This window comes from Myxine glutinosa, chromosome 1 (genome assembly GCF_964187855.1).
Source record: "Myxine glutinosa chromosome 1, kmMyxGlut1.1, whole genome shotgun sequence".
In the NCBI taxonomy this organism is placed as follows: Eukaryota; Metazoa; Chordata; class Myxini; order Myxiniformes; family Myxinidae; genus Myxine; species Myxine glutinosa.
In genome coordinates this window covers 100,414,550-100,433,772 of record NC_136261.1, presented here as the reverse complement: position 1 = coordinate 100,433,772, position 19,223 = coordinate 100,414,550, and the positions used below count along the sequence as shown (strand labels likewise).

Below are 19,223 nucleotides of genomic sequence, written 5' to 3'. Positions count from 1 at the left end.
GGTTCAGACTTAACACCTGGATGGCATCATTGGTGCCATACATGTAGACCTGGCAGAAAAGAGAAAAGATTTGTTTCTAAATACAGTTAATAGTCATATTAGAAAGTAAGCATTCACCTTTCCGACTGTTGTCATCGTGAATATTCCAAATTGTAATCCGGTCAATTGTTCGTCGATTGTTGACAATTTCGACATAAACATGCCCTTTATGCTGACATATATGCATTTTATGAAAGAATTAATGCTGTAATTGGATTCCTTGTGTCTGAAAACATACAAAATGATGTTTTATTCATGTCTGTAGCTTGAATATTAAAGAAAATATCGGGTTTAATAGAAATTCACGGCTCGGCTGGTGGCCATCTTGGATTTTGGCCAAATATGGCCACCAGGGGGATTTTTTTCTTGGCACTATATCTGAAATCGATTATTATGTATTCAAGATGAACTGTACGAAATTTGGTGCTTTTACCACAATCTGAACAATTGTACTGATATTTGGCACTTAGCTGCCCCGCTATTTTTTTTTTTTTTTTTTTTTTTTTTTTTACAAGATCGAGGCTCGTGTAAGAGCTAACATCAATCACAAAAAAAAACGGACTCACAAAAACATACAATAAAGGGAGCGGGAGACAAGATGGGGAGAGAGGGAAGCACATAAGTACAACAGCAGAGAACAGAGACAACGGAAGATCTGTTGGAGGGAGAGGGCTTGGGGGGAGGCGGCATGGGAAGGGGGGGGGGGGGGTGGGGGGGGGTACCAAGTTTACTATGTACCAAGTTTCATTTTAATATGTTGAAGGGTATGGGGAAAAAAGTCTGAAAAAACCATAGGTGGAACGGATGGATGGAGAGCAAACCTGTAGTCCCCTCTGGTGAAACTGTTATGGGAATAATAAACTGTTCCCCGATCATAAACTGAAGATCATGAGGCGGATTTGACATCATAAAGTGATGATCATAAGTAAGACAGGCGGACAGATGGACAGACGGACATGAACCAATTGCTTAATCCCGCTTTTGGTTTTGTGTGCACGGGGTAAAAAATAAAGTTCAAATTTTAGTGCAAAGCCAACATGAACATGAATACAATGTTACTTGATAATAAAATGATCTAATGCAGAATGAGTCAATTGGGTGGTCACTAATTAATCATATGGTGTAGGTTTTAACATTCAGGTGGTTTAACTGGTACACCATAACATCATGAGATGATTTTGATACAATGGCAGTGGTAAAAAATAAAAAGGAAACCATGCAAAGCAATGCAAAATATACGAGGAAGTCAAAGTAGTAGTAAAGGATACGGAAATGCAACAATCACCGAGGATGATGTTCTCATCATTAGGATCCAGAGTAAGGATGGGTGGTGAGGGAATCTCGTCCATAGCCTGGTCATCCCAAATAATATTATCTTCCCAACGTCCATACACTAGTTCCTCATTATCCACTGGGAAGATGGAGTAGCTTGTTCGATTTTCTTCTGCTTGTGGAAGAGACATAGAAGGGTATTGAGTGATCGTGTAAATCATATACGTACACACACACCTCCCTCCCCCACACCCCCCTCTCCACCCACCTCCCCCTGCCCCCCACGCACACACACATACACGTATTGTATTGACTTGGATTAATGTGTGGGAGATACATCATTAGACTAATTGTGCAACTAGAAGACACTGTTAGAGGCTTTACCAGAATTTTCCATTTGCCCCTTGTCCCTGGCTGCCTTCCCAGGTGCAACAATAACTGGGGTTGGAGGTTTGGAAGGCAGGGCAATCTGTGGCGTCGTTAGCCAGCTGAAACTGCGGTTCAAACCTGTGACAATGAAGAAAGGATACAAACTGGTTAATCAAGAATAAATCCTGCCGGTGAACCAACATGGCGACGATATAAATTGGGTCATAGTGCGGGTCCGTGCCTTGCTGTGCATTGTATGCACTGGCGTTTCGAGTAACACTTGTGGGAAGCCAACCGGCATGGCTCGCTCGCTGCGACTTGAGTACCTGGAACATTGACACAATGTGAGAAACAACGTGAATGCACAACAATGTTCAATCGAGATGGAAATGCTGAATTGCTTGAAAGGGAATGAAGCTTTACATAACGAGTACACCCTCTCATTATGGGAGCGGCAGGGGGAGTCATGTTATAATACTTTTTATTATTGCCAATTATTATTACTTTTCCAATATGTTAGATCAGGTCATTGAAAGGATCAGAACATGCATGATATTATAACATGTTATATCAGGTCATTGAAAGGATCAGAACATGCATAATATTATAACATGTTATATCAGGTCATTGAAAGGATCAGAAAATGCATGATATTATAACATGTTAGATCAGCTCATTGAAAGGATCAGACCGTGCATGGCATTATAACATGTTACATCAGGTCATTGAAAGGATCAGACCGTGCATGACATTATAACATGTTATATCAGGTCATTGAAAGGATCAGACCGTGCATTACAATATAACATGTTAGATGAGGTCATTGAAAGGATCAGACCGTGCATGACATTATAACATGTTAGATCAGGTCATTAAGGATCAGACCGTGCATGACATTATAACATGTTAGATCAGGTCATTGAAAGGATCAGACCGTGCATGATATTATAACATGTTAGATCAGGTCATTGAAAGGATCAGATCGTGCATAACATTATAACATGTTAGATCAGGTCATTGAAAGGATCAGACCGTGCATTACAATATAACATGTTAGATCAGGTCATTGAAAGGATCAGACCGTGCATGATATTATAACATGTTAGATCAGGTCATTGAAAGGATCAGACCGTGTATGATATTATAACATGTTAGATCAGGTCATTGAAAGGATCAGACTGTGCATGACATTATAACATGTTAGATCAGGTCATTAATGATCAGACCGTGCATGATATTATAACATGTTAGATCAGGTCATTGAAAGGATCAGACCATGCATGACATTATAACATGTTATATCAGGTCATTGAAAGGATCAGACCGTGCATTACAATATAACATGTTAGATCAGGTCATTGAAAGGATCAGACCGTGCATGATATTATAACATGTTAGATCAGGTCATTGAAAGGATCAGACTGTGCATGACATTATAACATGTTAGATCAGGTCATTAAGGATCAGACCGTGCATGATATTATAACATGTTAGATCAGGTCATTGAAAGGATCAGACCGTGCATGATATTATAACATATTAGATCAGGTCATTGAAAGGATCAGACCGTGCATGATATTATAACATGTTAGATCAGGTCATTGAAAGGATCAGACCATGCATGACATTATAACATGTTAGATCAGGTCCTTGAAAGGATCAGACCGTGCATGACATTATAACATGTTAGATTAGGTCATTGAAAGGATCAGAACATGCATGATATTATAACATGTTAGATCAGCTCATTGAAAGGATCAGACCGTGCATGATATTATAACATGTTAGATCAGCTCATTGAAAGGATCAGACCGTGCATGACATTATAACATGTTCGATCAGCTCATTGAAAGGATCAGACCGTGCATGATATTATAACATGTTAGATCAGGTCATTGAAAGGATCAGACCGTGCATGACATTATAACATGTTAGATCAGGTCATTGAAAGGATCATACCGTGCATGATATTACAACATGTTAGATCAGGTCATTGAAAATATATCATTAATATTACGGTATTGAGGAGCCGTGCTCCTACGCGAGTCGAAAGGATTGACGCGACAAAAGACGGGAATTAGTCCGAGCTCCTTTATTGGTAAAACGAAAACTCAGGTACTCTGAAAAGCCCGTTTATCGGGTAGCAATATATATATAAGCACAATCAAACACGTCATTCCGGAAGCCACGCCTCCCAAGCCGGGCGCGGCATGCCGATCGGAGCGTTTGCCCGGGAAAGGCGAGTCTGGGCATGCCCGGGCGGCCTGGGCGAGCCCGGTACAGTGATCGCTCCCTGGTTGCGTCATCGGCAGGTGTAAGGCGATTGTGTATGCTCAGCGGGAACTGCTACACGCGCCCCCCCAGAATCGACTTGCACCGGCAGGGTCAATTTAAGGGGGGTCCTGATGACCCGGCCGAAGCGACCCCTGGAGGGTCGTGGGGGGGGGGTCCGGTGTGGTGGTGGGTGGTCGAGCGGGGGGAACCGTGGACGGGGGGCAGCCTCGCCGCGGAGGAAGGGCCAACCGTGGTGGTTGGTCGACGTCCAAGTGCGCCGGCTTGAGGCGGTCCACCAAAATCCGGTCCGACCCGCCGCCGACGTCGACGACGAAGGACTTGTCGTCCCGTCGCAGGACCCGGAAGGGCCCATCGTACGGCGGCCGGAGTGGCCCCCGGTGTGCGTGATGACGCACAAAAACGTACTCCGCTATGCGGAGCGCTGGGGGGACGTAGGACTGGGGGCCACAGTGGCGGGACGTTGGCACGGGGGAAACCGTCGGGCGGCCTCCTGGAGGTCCGAGCGCTGGCGAGCCGCGGACCAGGGACTGGTAGCGTCGGGCACGAACTCGCCCGGGACGCGTAGCGGCTGGCCGTAGACGAGCTCGGCGGTGGATGCCTGGAAGTCCTCCTTGGGGGCCGTGCGGAGGCCCAAAAGGACCCATGGCAGCCGGTCGGCCCAACCGCCGTCCTGAAGGCCGGCCATGAGCACGGCCTTCATGGAGCGGTGAAAACGCTCGCACAACCCGTTGGCTTGGGGGTGGTAGGCCATGGTACGGTGGAGCTTGACCCCCAGGTTGCAGGCGACCGCGCCCCAAAGCTCGGAGGTGAACTGCGGACCGCGGTCCGAAGAGATGTCTGCCGGTGCGCCGAAACGGGCGACCCAGGTGGTGATGAAAGCCTGCGCCACGTCGGCGGTTGTGGTGGAAGCGAGGGGAACGGCCTCCGGCCATCTGGTGGTCCTGTCCACCATGGTGAACAGGTGTGTGAAACCTCGTGATGGGGGAAGGGGGCCCACCAGGTCCACGTTGACGTGGTCGAAACGCCGTTCGGGCACGGTGAAAGGTGCCAGCGGGGCCTGGGTGTGGCGGTGGACCTTGGCCCACTGGCAGGCCGTGCAGGCATTGGCCCAGTCGCGGAACGTCCCGTCGAAGTCCGTGCCAGACGAAACGCGCTGACACCAGCTTCTGGGAAGCTTTCCGGCCCGGGTGAGAAAGGCCGTGGAGGGAGGCGAAAATGCGGCGCTGCCAGGTAACGGGCACGACGGGGCGAGGCTGGCCTTGGGAGACGTCGCAGAGCAGGACAGTGTCCGCGAAGGGGACGTCGGCCAGGCGGAGGCCCGTGTCCGCCGCCCGGAGGGCTTGCACCGTGGTGTCGGCGGTCTGGTCGGCCGCCATAAGCGCGAAGTCCACGCCCAGGTGGACCGCGTTCGTGTTGGCCCGAGAAAGACAGTCGGCCACGGCGTTGTCTTTTCCGGTGACGTGCCGGATGTCCGTGGTAAACTCCGACACGGCGGAGAGGTGGCGCTGCTGGTGGGCCGACCACGGCTCCGTGACTTTGGCCATCGCGTAAACCAACGGCTTGTGGTCGACGAAAGCCGTGAACGGGCGGCCCTCCAGGAGGTGGCGGAAGTGGCGAACGGCCAGGTATAGACCAAGGAGCTCGTGGTCAAATGTGCTATATTTTAGCTCGTTCGGCCGGAGTTGCCGGCGAAAAAAAGCGAGTGGCTGCCAAACCCCGTTCACCCATTGTTCATGTATGGCGCCCACCACGTAGTCGGAGGCGTCCGTAGTGAGGGCGATGGGAGCGTCGAGCACCGGGTGAGCAAGCAGCGTTGCGTCGGCGAGGGCCAGCTTTGCGCCTGTGAATGCCGCGTCCATGTCTGCGGACCAGACGACGTCATGCTTGGCCGGCTTGCCCCGGAGGGCTTCGTAAAGGGGCCGCATGAGCTGAGCAGCGCGGGGCATGAAACGGTGATAAAAATTCACCATGCCGAGGAACTCCTGCAGGGCCTTGATGGAGCGGGGACGCGGGAACTTGGTGATGGCCTCGACCTTGGTTGGCAGCGGCACGGCCCCGTTCTTGGTGATGTGGTGGCCCAAAAAGTCAACGGCCATCATGCAGAAGTGGCATTTGGCCGGGTTGACGATTAAGCCGTGCTCGCTGAGGCGTCCGAACAGTGTTCGGAGGTGGAGGTGCTCGGCCCGGGACGTGCTGGCGACGAGGATGTCGTCCAGGTAGATGAAGAGGAACGGCAGGTTGCGCAGCATGCTGTCCATCAAGCGCTGGAATGCCTGGGCCGCGTTCTTGAGGCCAAACGGCATCCTCAGGAATTCGAACAGGCCGAAAGGTGTGATGACGGCCGTTTTTGGGACGTCGGCCGGCCTGACAGGTACCTGGTGGTATCCCCGTATCAAGTAAATTTTCGAGAAAATGACCCACCCCGCCAAACGGGCGGAAAGGTCCTGGATATGCGGGACAGGATACCTGTCGGGGGTGGTAACGTCGTTGAGGCGGCGGTAGTCACCACATGGGCGCCAGCTGCCCCCTGGCTTCGGCACGATGTGCAGAGGTGAGGCCCACACGCTATCGGAGCGCCGCACGATGCCGAGGTGCTCCAACGCGTCGAACTCGGCCTTTGCCACGGCGAGCTTGGCCGGGTCGAGGCGGCGGGCTCTGGCGTAGACCGGCGGGCCCATAGTTGGTATGTGGTGCTCGATACCATGTCTCACTGCGACGGCCGAAAACGTCGGCCGCGTGAGGGCCGGGAACTCTGCGAGCAGGCGAGCGAACTCGTTCGCCGCCGGGAGGGCGCATGATAGTTCGGTCGGCGCGGAGCTGCTCATTGTGCATGCCAGGGAGCTGAAAGTCTCGGCGTTGACGAGGCGGCGCCGTTTTACGTCGACTAGCAGCCCGTGCGCGCAGAGGAAATCGGCGCCTAGCAAAGCCATGGGCACGCTTGCCGTCACAAAGGTCCAATTAAAGCGCTGGCTGCCGAAGCAGAGGGTGACGTTGCGTGGGCCGAAGGTGCGGATGGCCGATCCGTTGGCAGTGATCAAGGAGGGGCCGCAAACGGCGGTCTGCCTGTCCTGCTCGGAGGCGGGTATGACGCTCAGTTGGGCGCCGGTGTCACAAAGAAAACGCCGCCCGGACGCTTTGTCCTTGATGAAAAGCAAGTTGCCCGAGTGGCCGGCGCTCATGGCTGGAAATGAACGCCGACCCGGCCGTTTCCCGACTCGCCGAAAGTGCACGGGGGTCGGCATGTCCGAGCCTTTTGTCCGAACCTCGCGTGGTAATACCACCATGCCTGGTCAGGTGGAGGCCCCGGCCGTCATGTTGGAATCGGTCGGCGCGGCGTGGCGGCCGCCAGTCGCACTGGCAGTTCGGCCTCCAACCGCACCAAGCGCTCGGGCGCCATGGGCATCGCCTCGGACGGCGGCGGGCTCCAGGTAGCTGCCCCGATGTGCTGGCCTGCCGAGGAGATCTTGTCGGCCTCCCTGGCGAGGGCGCGGGGATCCGTGATCTGCGTGCCTGCCAGGGCGAAGCGTACCTGGCTAGGTAGCTGGCGGAGGAACAGCTCCCGGAAAATAAAATCCAAGGAGTGCTCACCTAGCAGCGAGAGCATGTCGTCCATCCGCTCGGACGGGCGCGTGTCGCCGAGCTCGGGCAGGTCAAGCAGGCGTCGTGCACATTCTGCCGGTGAGAGGGCGAATGCGTCGAGGAGGAGCATCATGATCGCGCCATATTTGTCAGCGGCTGGCGGGTGCTGGAGGAGGCTCAGGGTGGTGGCGGAGCTGAGTGCCGCTACCACATGGTGGAAGCGGGTGTCGTCTGTGGTAATGCCTCGCAGGGCAAACTGGGAGTCTGCCTGGGCGAACCAAACCGCCGCGTGAGCCTCCCAGAAGGTAGGCAGTTTAAGGGTAACTGCCGTGTCCATGTCGGGGGTCACCAGTGAGGAGCTGTGCTCCTACGTGAGTCGAAAGGATTGACGCGACAAAAGACGGGAATTCGTCCGAGCTCCTTTATTGCTAAAACGAAAACTTGGGTACTCTGAAAAGCCCGTTTATCAGGTCGCAATATATATAAGCACAATCAAACACGTCATGCCGGAAGCCACGCCTCCCAAGCCGGGCGCGGCATGCCGATCTGAGCGTTTGCCCGGGAAAGGCGAGTCTGGGCATGCCCGGGCGGCCTGGGCGAGCCCGGGAAAGGCGAGTCTGGGCATGCCCGGGCGGCCTGGGCGAGCCCGGTACAGTGATCGCTCCCTGGTTGCGTCATCGGCAGGTGTAAGGCGATTGTGTATGCTCAGCGGCAACCGCTACAGTATGCCATTATCATAAGTGTTGTTATTACCTTTGCAATGAGAAGCGGCTTTGAAAAAACACCACAAAGAAATGCCTTGGAAGAACTCCACGTTAGTGGCAGGAAGGATCGTGTTATTAATCATTGTGGGATATATAGACTACAGTAGATATACGATCAGGTGCGTTCGGCGACATGACAAGCATTGAGTGATGTCCGGATTCCCCCAACTTTCTTTGTTTATTATTATAAACAGCATTAGCGACTGTTTAAAAAGCTAATCATATGTGTTTGTGGTTTATAATATTTTTTACTTCTCGTAGAGGTTGTTGGGCTGTTGCTCACATGAAAACGCCATGATAAGCTATTTATAAACGTTGACACGATGTTTGCTCAAGGAGGAAAAAGCCTTTGGGGAGGTGGGATATTATTGGTATTAATATTGTTTTGTAATAACATTAATATCATGCTATTATGATTCGTTTTGTGTGTTCTTGGAGAAACGCCACGATAAAGCTAACTTAACATGGATATACAACCCAACACGCAACCCCATTGACAGCAATGGCTGGGAAAACCCGCTCGGGGGAGAAAACCCCCTTGGGGAGGGGGGGGAAATGAATGTGCTACAACCTTCATTGTGTGACCCTCAGTCCTCCTGTCAAGTTTGGTTGAGATTGGATAAGTAACGACGGAATATATCACGGTCAAAAATCATCAGACAGACACCACATTGCGTATTTTAGTATGATAAGCATACATGTCTGAAAGTGAAACGAAATTCAAGGTTCAAACACTGGCAGCCAATATAAAGGATCACTGAAATTAACGTTAAAGATAAATTTTAATAAGAAATATATAAAAGATCACTTTTTACCTTTGCATCAAATGCAAAACTTCAGTAAATTTTCAAACAATTTATGGACATCAACATTTTGGAAATGAAAGATATTAAAGATGGTAAAACCTTTTCATCTTTCACAGTGGATAAATCGACCAATTTCTTGTTTTTACTGACCTCAAAAGCCTAATAAAGCAGTGATTGTATCTGCTTCGACACAGATTAAGGATTGCGAATCCTGCTATTAATTTGCAATTGGTCACTGGCTTTGACACCATTGAAGGAGCTGCGCTCCAACGCGAGTCGAAAGAATTGACGCGACCAAAGACGGAATTCGTCCGAGTTGCTTTATTGAAACAAAACAGCTCAGGTATTCTGACAAGCCCGTTTATCGGGCAGCAATATATATACACATTTATGCCGGGGCGTTTGCCCAGGAAAACCGAGACCGGGCATGCCCGGGTGTCAAGGGCGAGTCCTGGAAAGGCGAGTCTGGACATGCCCGGGCGTCCTGGACGCGGCCTGGCAAGTCGAGGCTGGGCGTGCCCGAGCGCTCTGGGCGAGCCCTGGAAAGGCGAGAGCGGGCATGCCCGGACGCTCTGGGCGAGCCCTGGAAAGGCGAGTCTGGACATGCCCGGGCGTCCTGGACGTGGCCTGGCAAGTCGAGGCTGGGCGTGCCCGGGCGCTCTGGGCGAGCCCTGGAAAGGCGAGAGCGGGCATGCCCGGGAAAGACGAGACCGGGCGTGCCCGGGAGGTTCGGGCGTGCCCGGGAACAGCGAGTCCGGGCATGCCCAGGAGAGGTGCGTCTGGGCCCGTCCGGACGAGCCCGGCATGGCGATCGCGCCCTGGCCGCGTCCTGGCAGGTGCAAGGCGATTGTGTCCATTCAGCGGGAACCGCTACACCATGACAATTTTTATTCCAGACCATAGGCATCAAATTTCTACAAATATTGAACAAATAGTTTCAAATGGAGCACCTCGCCGCCATGAGAACACTTAAATTGCGTTACAACACAACAAAATGTGAATTGTTGTTCGCAGCTTGCTGACTTGATGATAGAAGACGCCATTTGCATTTTTGCCGCCTCTATTCCTACCCCATTTAGAATCCCGCGCAGGCACGGGCAACTTGATGGTAATCAGGTAATGGACATTAAATGACTTCCTGGCAGAACAACACGTGGTACTGAACAACGTGAGTTTAAGGATAATACATGGAAGAACAGGAGAATTCATGCAAAAACCGAACCCTCCGAGGAAAACGGTAGAGAGGGCATTCATACAAATTTCTGTGGAGACAGCAAGGTCTTTGTCATGATTGGCTGAAACGCATGTGATGTCACGAGACCGAGGATAAATTACAAATGCAATTTAAATTCAGCTCACAAAACTGCTAAAATGGATGTTCATCACTGTAATATACAGTGCATTCAGAAAGTATTCAGACCCCTTCACTTTTTCACATTTTGTTATGTTGCAGCCTCATGCTGAAATCGTTTAAATTCATTTTTTCCCTCATCAATCTACACTCAATACCCCATAATGACAAAGAGAAAACAGGATTTTAGAAAGTTTTGCAAATTTATTAAAAAGAAAAAACTGAAATATCACATTGACATAAGTATTCAGACCCTTAACTCAGTACTTAGTTGAAGCACTTTTGGCAGCGATTACAGCCTCGAGTCTTCTTTGGTATGATGCGACAAGCTTCGCACACCTGGATTTGGGGATTTTCTGCCATTCTTCTCTGCAGATCCTCTCAAGCTCTGTCAGGTTGGATGGGGACTGTCGGTGGATAGCCATTTTCAGGTCTCTCCAGAGATGTTCGATTGGGTTCAAGTCAGGGCTCTGGCTGGGCCACTCAAGACCTTCACAGAGTTGTCCCTAAGCCACTCCTGTGTTGTCTTGGCTGTGTGCTTAGGGTCATTGTCCTGTTGGAAGGTGAACCTTCGGCCCAGTCTGAGGTCCTGAGCGCTCTGTTTCAGGTTTTCATTAAGGATATCTCTGTACTTTGCTCCATTCATTGTTCCCTCAACCCTGACCAGTCCCCCAGTCCCTGCTGCTGAAAAACACCCCCACAGCATGATGCTGCCACCACCATGCTTCACCGTTGGGATAGTATTGGGCAGGTGATGAGTGGTACCTGGTTTCCTCCAGACATGACGCTTGGAATTGAGGACAAACAGTTCAATCTCGGTTTCATCAGACCACAGAATCTTGTTTCTCACAGTCTGAGGGTCCTTTAGATGCTTTTTTGCAAACTCCAAGCGGGCTTTCATGTGTCTTTCACTGAGGAGAGGCTTCCGTCTGGCCACTCTGCCATAACGCCCAGATCGGTGGAGTGTTGCAGTGATGGTTGTCCTTCTGGAAGTTTCTCCCATCTCCACACAGGATCTCTGGAGCTCAGCCAGAGTGACCACCGGGTTCTTGGTCACCTCTATACCAAGGCCCTTCTCCCCGATTGCTCAGTTTGGCCGGGCGGCCAGCTCTAGGAAGAGTCCTGGTTGTTCCAAACTTCTTCCATTTAAGAATTATGGAGGCCACTGTGCTCTTGGGAACCTTCAATACAGCAGAATTTTTTTTTTGTCGGCTTCCCCAGATCTGTGCCTCGACACAATCCTGTCTCTCAGCTCTGCAGGCAGTTCCTTCGACCTCATGGCTTGGTTTTTGCTCTGATATGCATTGTCAGCTGTGAGACCTTATATAGACAGGTGTGTGCCTTTCCAAATCATGTCCAATCAATTGAATTTACCACAGGTGGACTCCAATCAAGGTGTAGAAACATCTCAAAGATGATCAAGAGAAATGGGAAGCACCTGAGCTAAATTTCTAGTGTCATAGCAAAGGGTCTGAATACTTATGGCAATGTGATATTTCAGTTTTTTCTTTTTAATAAATTTGCAAAACTTTCTAAAATCCTGTTTTCTCTTTGTCATTATGGGGTATTGAGTGTAGATTGATGAGGGAAAAAATGAATTTAAATGATTTCAGAATAAGGCTGCAACATAACAAAATGTGAAAAAAGTGAAGGGGTCTGAATACTTTCTGAATGCACTGTACATGCAATTGATCACTGCAATTGACCACAGTTCTGACATGTGTGCCATATGAGATTTCTAAAGCACATGAAAAATGCATCATAAAAAGATCAGGTCAGGTGAGCTAAAGGGCCATTCAGGGCCTATTTTTAAGCAATGTGTCAATTAATTTGAATAGGAAAGCCTGTGGTGTGATGAGTTTTCTTTATCGAATACACACACCTTGTGCCGAATGTCCTCCCCATTCCAGACAATATCTTCTTCCCAACGAATTTGAGACACCATCAGGAAATGATCATCTGAAGGAAACTTTAGATGAGGAGGAGAGGTTTTCACTTCCCCTTCAATGTCCTCCCTCTTTATCTCCTCGGTGATTAGGATCTCATCAACAATGTCTTGAATTTCCTTGACCGGATCACTTTCAACCATCTGATCAACAGCAGTTTGAATCGCACCAAACGGTTCTACTATTCCCCCATTTATCCCTTCCTCTCCCATTCCCATTTGATGTGTGCTGTCCACCGCAACATCCTGCAGATCATTAGATGCCCTTTCCACGTCCGTTTCAGAGTTCTGATGAAGGTAGAGAAAAAGAAGAAAAATGAATCAAACAGCACTACAAGTTTATCAATATCTTAGCTGAAACTGTATTGGCCACTATATCATGCTACATGTTAAAGTGAGGGGGAGGCAGAGGATTGGGTGGGGGGTTGTTTTGAAAATCGTTTTGAAATTATCCCTTTCCCACTTTTACTATGGCATAATATCAACATCTGGAAAAATTCCTCCAAAAAATAACAGCAGCCTTGTCCCATGCTCATTAAAAATGACTTATTTTTAGGTAGTTGTTTTCATCGCAATGATTAAAAATTTGCTTTAAGTTGCTGTTGTTCAACAAGCACCACGGCAGAATTGCAAAAATAAAATAAGAAATAAAACAATCGACCACCTTATCCAACTCAGTCTTCATCCAACTCAGTCTTGAGAAAAATACATGAGAAGGGTCTTTTAAATTCTTGCTTTGCATTTTGCACTAAACAAACAGTGATAGGTGCCACCATATTTGTCTGATTGCTGAACCTCACAGTTACTCTGCCCTCAGGGCATGATACAGTGGAAATATTTGTCCAAATACTGCTAAACAGAAGGTTTTTGGAAGTACCAATGAGGCGATTTGTCTTCTGCAGTTTTCAAGTAAATAATTCAATTGAAATAAAACAAAAGGTTTTAAAGGCTGTAGAGAAAAAAGTTTTTGGAAGTTTACCGACATTAATGCACCGTCTTTTACACCACCTTATTTAGCACGTTACGTTAGTTCTTTCTGCCTGTTGTTTGTGTCCTTTATGACTTCCTTAAAAACAATAAGTTTCATGTTTGAAATGACTTTCAATTTTGTTTGACTGCCAGAAAGGCAGACTAAAATATTTACCTCACTCCTCTGCGCATATGCGATCGGGATGAGTCTCTGGATAATTTGCCAAATTCAGGGCCAAAGTACTGCTAAACTGCAGGCTAGTGTTCCGATTTATGTTCAACAGTCTGAAATATAACATTCAATTGAAATTAAGTCGTTCCTCGATCATAGACAGACAGCCAAACAGACACTGTGAACAATTGCTTAACCCCGCTTTTCGCTTCACACACGTGGGGTCATTAATTCTTCACCAAATTGAGCATTATGCAAGGCGTCGTCCTGTAAGGGGATGGGGAGTGGTGAGGGGGAACTAGTGCATTAGTAAGTTTTTAGACAAAGTAAGAACCATGGTACATTTCATAAAGAATAAGCCATTGATTGTCAGTAACCTGGCCAAAATTCAAATTCCTGCCCTGAACCTATGTTGGAAAGGTAGTTGCAAACCATCCAGGCAACTGCCAAAGCAGCACACACTTTTATACAGGAGAAAGGTATTTAGAGAACAGAATACAAGAGTACATATCAGCAGCTAAAAGTATAAGCAATATAATGCATATGATGGCAAATACTAGCCATGCTGAAAGAATACAATAATACAATGCTTGCAGAGCTTCACAGTATTCGCCATTTAAGTAACTCGCCCAACCAGGCCACCATGGCTCACTCTTACACCCCCATGACTCATTCACCTGCTAAACCCCGACACCTCCAGACACATATCTCACCCATTTTGCATGTTTGTGTACCTGTGAGTGCAGGCGAAATCCATAATCAAATCCAACACCATCATCGGAGACTCCCAAGAGGTCGTACCAAAGACGAGCTGGGCCATGGCGCCAAGGTGCTACTTGTGGGCGTGCATCAGAACCACCCTCTGGCGCTGCACTGGCTTCCCTTGTTTTTCCCTCCACAGGTGCCATCATTGTTATCTAGCAAGAAAAAGGTGATATTTCAAAGCTGGAGAAACTCTGACATGCTCAAAAGAAGATTTATGCAGGCCAAAACATAAAACTACTTTTATATATACTAGCGTGAATCAGCTCGCTGCGCTCACCTCACCACACGTCTCTGCAGAGGCACAGGCTTGTTTTAACTGAGGATAATAACTGTACATAAGTTGCTGTGTTGTCACGATTTACACCAATTAAAATACAAACGTTTATTTTGAGCAAATTTATTTATAATATTGGTGATATTATTTATTTGTAATCTAAAAAGGTGCAGGATGTCTAAAGCTCTAAATGGTCAAGGGTCCAAACTGGTCTAATCTGTCTGAAGGGTGGAAGGTGTCTAAATAGTGCTAAAGTCAAAGGCGTTGAAAAGGACTTAAGGGGTGCAAAGGTCAAAAGGTTATTTGGGTCTAAAGGGTGAAGGGATCTTAATGTGTCTAAAGTATTGAAAGGGTCTTAAAGGTAAAAGGGGTCTTAAGGGTGTTGGGAGTCTTAAGGATCTTGGGGTTCTTAAGGATATTGGGGGTCTTAAGGATCTAAAGGGTCTTATGGGTCTCACAGGTATAAATGGTCTCATGGGTCTTTGGGGTCTTTGGGTATTTAAGGGTCTTTAGTGGTCTTTTAGGACTTCAGGTCGAATGTTTCGTGGTTAAAAACAACAGTCAGACAGACGCTAAATTGCATATTTGAGTATGAAAAGCACAGCTTATATGGGAGAGGGATGACAAAGGATGGAGGAATATCATACTGGCAGAAGTGCAGTGGTTAACGTCGAACACATGCACAAACCACAGATAAGAGGAACTTGATTAGGGGGAGTAGGGGAGAAAGATGACCAGAGTAGGTTAGTGATGGTAGAAAAACTCATGGCTAAGACTATATAAGATGACGATATGCTGCCACCTTGAAGCAGGGTTGTCCTGATGCAGGGAGGAGATTCCAAAAACAGGAGAATAAAGGTACAAATGACTGCAGCTGTGCATACATATTTGACTTAGCACAGCTAACAAGGAGGGAGTCATTGGAGCAACACATGTGTGCTGGAAGGGAAGGTGAGGTGAGTGGTGGAAGGTCAAAAGAGCCGGGGGTGTGAGACCAGTTGAAAATGTAGATGGCCGAGAGACCACCGATCTTTTGGCAATGTAAGAACAAGAGGTTTTGAGTCTCAGCCTCCTGGCATATGATGCCAATGATATGCGGGGTGTTGCTCTCAGATGCATCAAAGGAATGAGAAAATTGAGGCTGGGGAGCCTGCCCCCAGAGGATAGCCACACTCCATTTTAGAACATAAAAATACCCAAGAAGCTTTGGAGAAGCTCAGAGAAGCCAAGGAAAGACTTTGCTCAGTGGAGGATGCACAGTCTGCATCTCACTTGGAGGTCAGTGTGGAAATGTGTAACGCCCAAGACAGATCATGCTTAATGGTAACACCAAGAAGTTGAAGATTTGTACTCTTGGATGACCACAGTAGTAGATAGTTGGGTTGGCATCTTTTTTGTGCTTCCAGAAACACTGTGAGAAAGACAGACTCATCCGTGTTGAATAACATATTCCAGGTACTGGACCGATTCTTGATCTTCTCAAGGGATTTAGCTGTCGCTAGCTTGTCCTCAGGATGTGGAGCTGTTCGACATAAGATAGAATCATGAAATAGCAGGTATGCTAGGTTTATTTTATAATTTAAAATAACTTTTTGTTCGATGTCAAATTCAACTTTCAGCCGGCTATCTCCGAGGCAGTTGACTTTGGCTTGTACAATTCCCGTTCAACATCGATTGCAGTCTTGGGTGGGGGCCATCCAAGCGACAATAAAAACACACCTTGGTGATCTCTGTGCTGCCCTCATACCCACTCTCCCACCTCTACACATCCCAGAGAATTTTAATCTCTAAACTACCTACTTTTAGAGGCCATTTTTCCCCGCAGAGCGGGGGTTGGCCTTTTTTGGGCACCATGGTCCCCTTTTTGAAGCAATGTTTTATGGCCGGATGCCCTTCCTGCCACCAACCCTGTTAGTCGCCTCTTGCGACACACAGGGAATTTTACCAGTGAACTGGTACTCAAATTTGCCGACCTCGGAAGGATGACTGAGTCAACCTCCCTGGCATTAATTCAGCGATCGACCGGCATTCGAACCCAGGATCCTAGGATCCCAAGCCGGCACCCTAACCGCTAAGCCAACACCAGGCTAAAGCAGCACCAGGTTTACTCTCTAAACTATTAAATTGAATTAATGTGGTGTTGATATAACACAGGTTTGATGTGTCAAATGGCCTCCTCCTGCATCAAATTTCTTGTATATCCTTGTTAATCATCTGCTGAACAGAAAAGTGAGTTTTCCAGATTGTTAGATAATGTATACAAGGAAGAAAATGAGACTCAATTTGACCAACGACCTTGGGTTATGCCAGCCTCCGCTCAGACGACAGACGAGATAGTTCCCTGCAGCATTATGAGCTGCCTGTATGCATTAAGGAAATGAGCCAGGCAGAAATGGAGACAGCTTGGGATGCAATAGGGCAGATAGTTTGGCTATTAGATTGGGATGTCAGACAAAGGCTTGACATATGTCCAGGAACATGGCTTTAACCTCCTATTTGAGTTTCAGAGACTCTTTCAATTCCTGGGAGAGAAGAATCCGAATAACCACAGCAGGGTGACCAAGATGACAAGGGAAAAACCAAACTGACAGCCAGTGACAAGGCTGTTGGAGAAGAGGTCGGACGATGTCAGCAGCGATCATAGATTCCCTTTCTTTTTTATTTCTAAGCACACGCAAGTGAAGGACACTTGACCAGGCACGACCAACTCTTGAGGGACAGAGGAAGATAATTGAGAGCTGCTTTCAGATGTGACTGGTATTGATGTATTGCTAGCCTGAGAACAGACACACATACTGTATTGCATGCCTTGTGGAATGATGCAACATTACTCTCAACAACATTTGCCATCCGCATTTAAAACAAGATGGAGAATTGCTTTGCAATACATGTCCCCTACCGGTCCCAATGAATGTTCTTGTTCCACGCAAAATGTATAACTGTGGGAAAAATTGGCAAAACACCCAACAAAACTCAAACTTATCATAGTTAGGCCATGTACCAGGTTTCAGCTGAATATGTTAAAGTGTATGGAAAAAAAGTGCAGAAAACAACAGGTGGGATGGACAGATGGACATACAGATGGACAGACGGACAGAGAGATTAAACCTATAGTACCCTCCGGGTAGGGGTGTGATTACAGTTGCTTTGTAAAAGAAACTGCCTCAATACATGCCTCTGTATAGCTCTGTGCACCGATTGGAATAAGGAAAAAGCAGGATAGCTGGAAAGTTTTTCATAACCAAGTCCAGAAGTGAGGATGTCGTGTGAATAGAGATTAGAGTTGGAAAATTGACCAATTTAGTAAGGCCTGCTCTGTCACATAAGGCATTATCAGATATGCAATGTTTAGTTCTCTGAAACAATTGTAGTGGTGGCAGTTGAAGTCACCACAAATAAAGAAGAAAGAGCTGAGGTGGGAAGTTCGGAAAAGATCCATATTGTCAGACAGTAAGGGGGCAGATTAAGGGGGGCAGAACAGTGACATACCACAAACTAGAACGGCACTCAGTAGAGAGCATACCTCCGCCAGGTGAACAGTTTACGTTTTGTATCCCAGAGTAGACTAGAAAATGACAATACAGAATCACATTTAATTGAAATAATCTGTCCACAACTTTTTGAGATATCCTGATTTGTATCGTTTTTGTCCCCGTCTCCCAATGGTGAAGAATCGCTTAAAAAATTCTCGTAGCCGGATCCGAATCTGGATCTTCACCAACATCGAATCATTTCGTCCTTGTCACATACGCTACATCTCCGCCAAATTTCGTCCGAATCCGTCCACAACTGTTTGAGATATCTTGCTCACAAACAGACAGACAGACAAACGGATAGACAGACAGGGTGAAAACATAACCTCCATCCACGTTTGGTGGCGGAGGTAATAACTGATAAAGACAATGAAGCCACCACTGGAATGGGGTTAGACCTGTCTTAATGGTACAAAGAGCATCCATGAAGAGATGCCAAGGAGTTTGGAATGCCCTGTGTGAAGGAAGTTTCAGTTAGACAGACAATGTCTGGAGATCCAGCAGCACCTGCAAGAGTTCAGCAACATGAGAGCAAATCCCCCATACTTAAGACGTCCACATTGTAAGGGATAGAGGATGGAGGGAATGGTGGAGAAGTGGGGCGATGGTGAAGAAAAGCGGTTGGGGTACACCTGGAGGAAATAAAAGAACAAAAAAAAAAAACAACTAAGGAGGAGGTAGTGACCTCATGGATGCATTTGTTAGATGCTGAGTGAACTTGCATTCAAAGTATAACCTTGTAGATGTTACTGTATGAACGGATATATAAATCTGAAGACTACAACTTATCCTCACCTCATCATCAGACATGCACTGATCGGGTGTTGCAAGAGGGGGGTTGCTATAATAGTCCCATCCTGAACGCCGCTTTTCACCCTCACCAGCCACTGTTGCCATGCCTCCAGATGCCCCCTCAGTTGCACCTGACCCTGACCCCTTGTCTCGTTTCTGCTGCTGTTGCTGGCGCCGTCGATGCTTTCGGCGGGCACTACGCCACACTGAAGGAACTGATTTTCCTGGACCAAAAAGCCTAAGAAATCTCAGCACCTGTAAATATCATGAACACGAGCATTAGCATAAGATCTTGAGC

General features: G+C 47.8%; 1 protein-coding gene across 5 annotated transcripts in view; it reads right to left on the bottom strand.

The window, feature by feature from the left end:
- Positions 1–19,223, bottom strand: part of LOC137426812 (transcription initiation factor TFIID subunit 1) — a 150,174-nt gene that overhangs the window by 100,420 nt on the left and 30,531 nt on the right. For all 5 annotated transcript variants that reach the window (XM_068115752.2, XM_068115736.2, XM_078775141.1 and 2 more), the window contains 6 exons: positions 18,929–19,180; positions 14,296–14,478; positions 12,358–12,708; positions 1,922–2,006; positions 1,696–1,818; positions 1,325–1,483 (listed from right to left, as the gene is read on the bottom strand). In XM_068115752.2, coding sequence (XP_067971853.2) covers positions 1,325–1,483; positions 1,696–1,818; positions 1,922–2,006; positions 12,358–12,708; positions 14,296–14,478; positions 18,929–19,180 — 1,153 coding nt within the window. The remainder of the gene's footprint in view (positions 1–1,324; positions 1,484–1,695; positions 1,819–1,921; positions 2,007–12,357; positions 12,709–14,295; positions 14,479–18,928; positions 19,181–19,223) is intronic.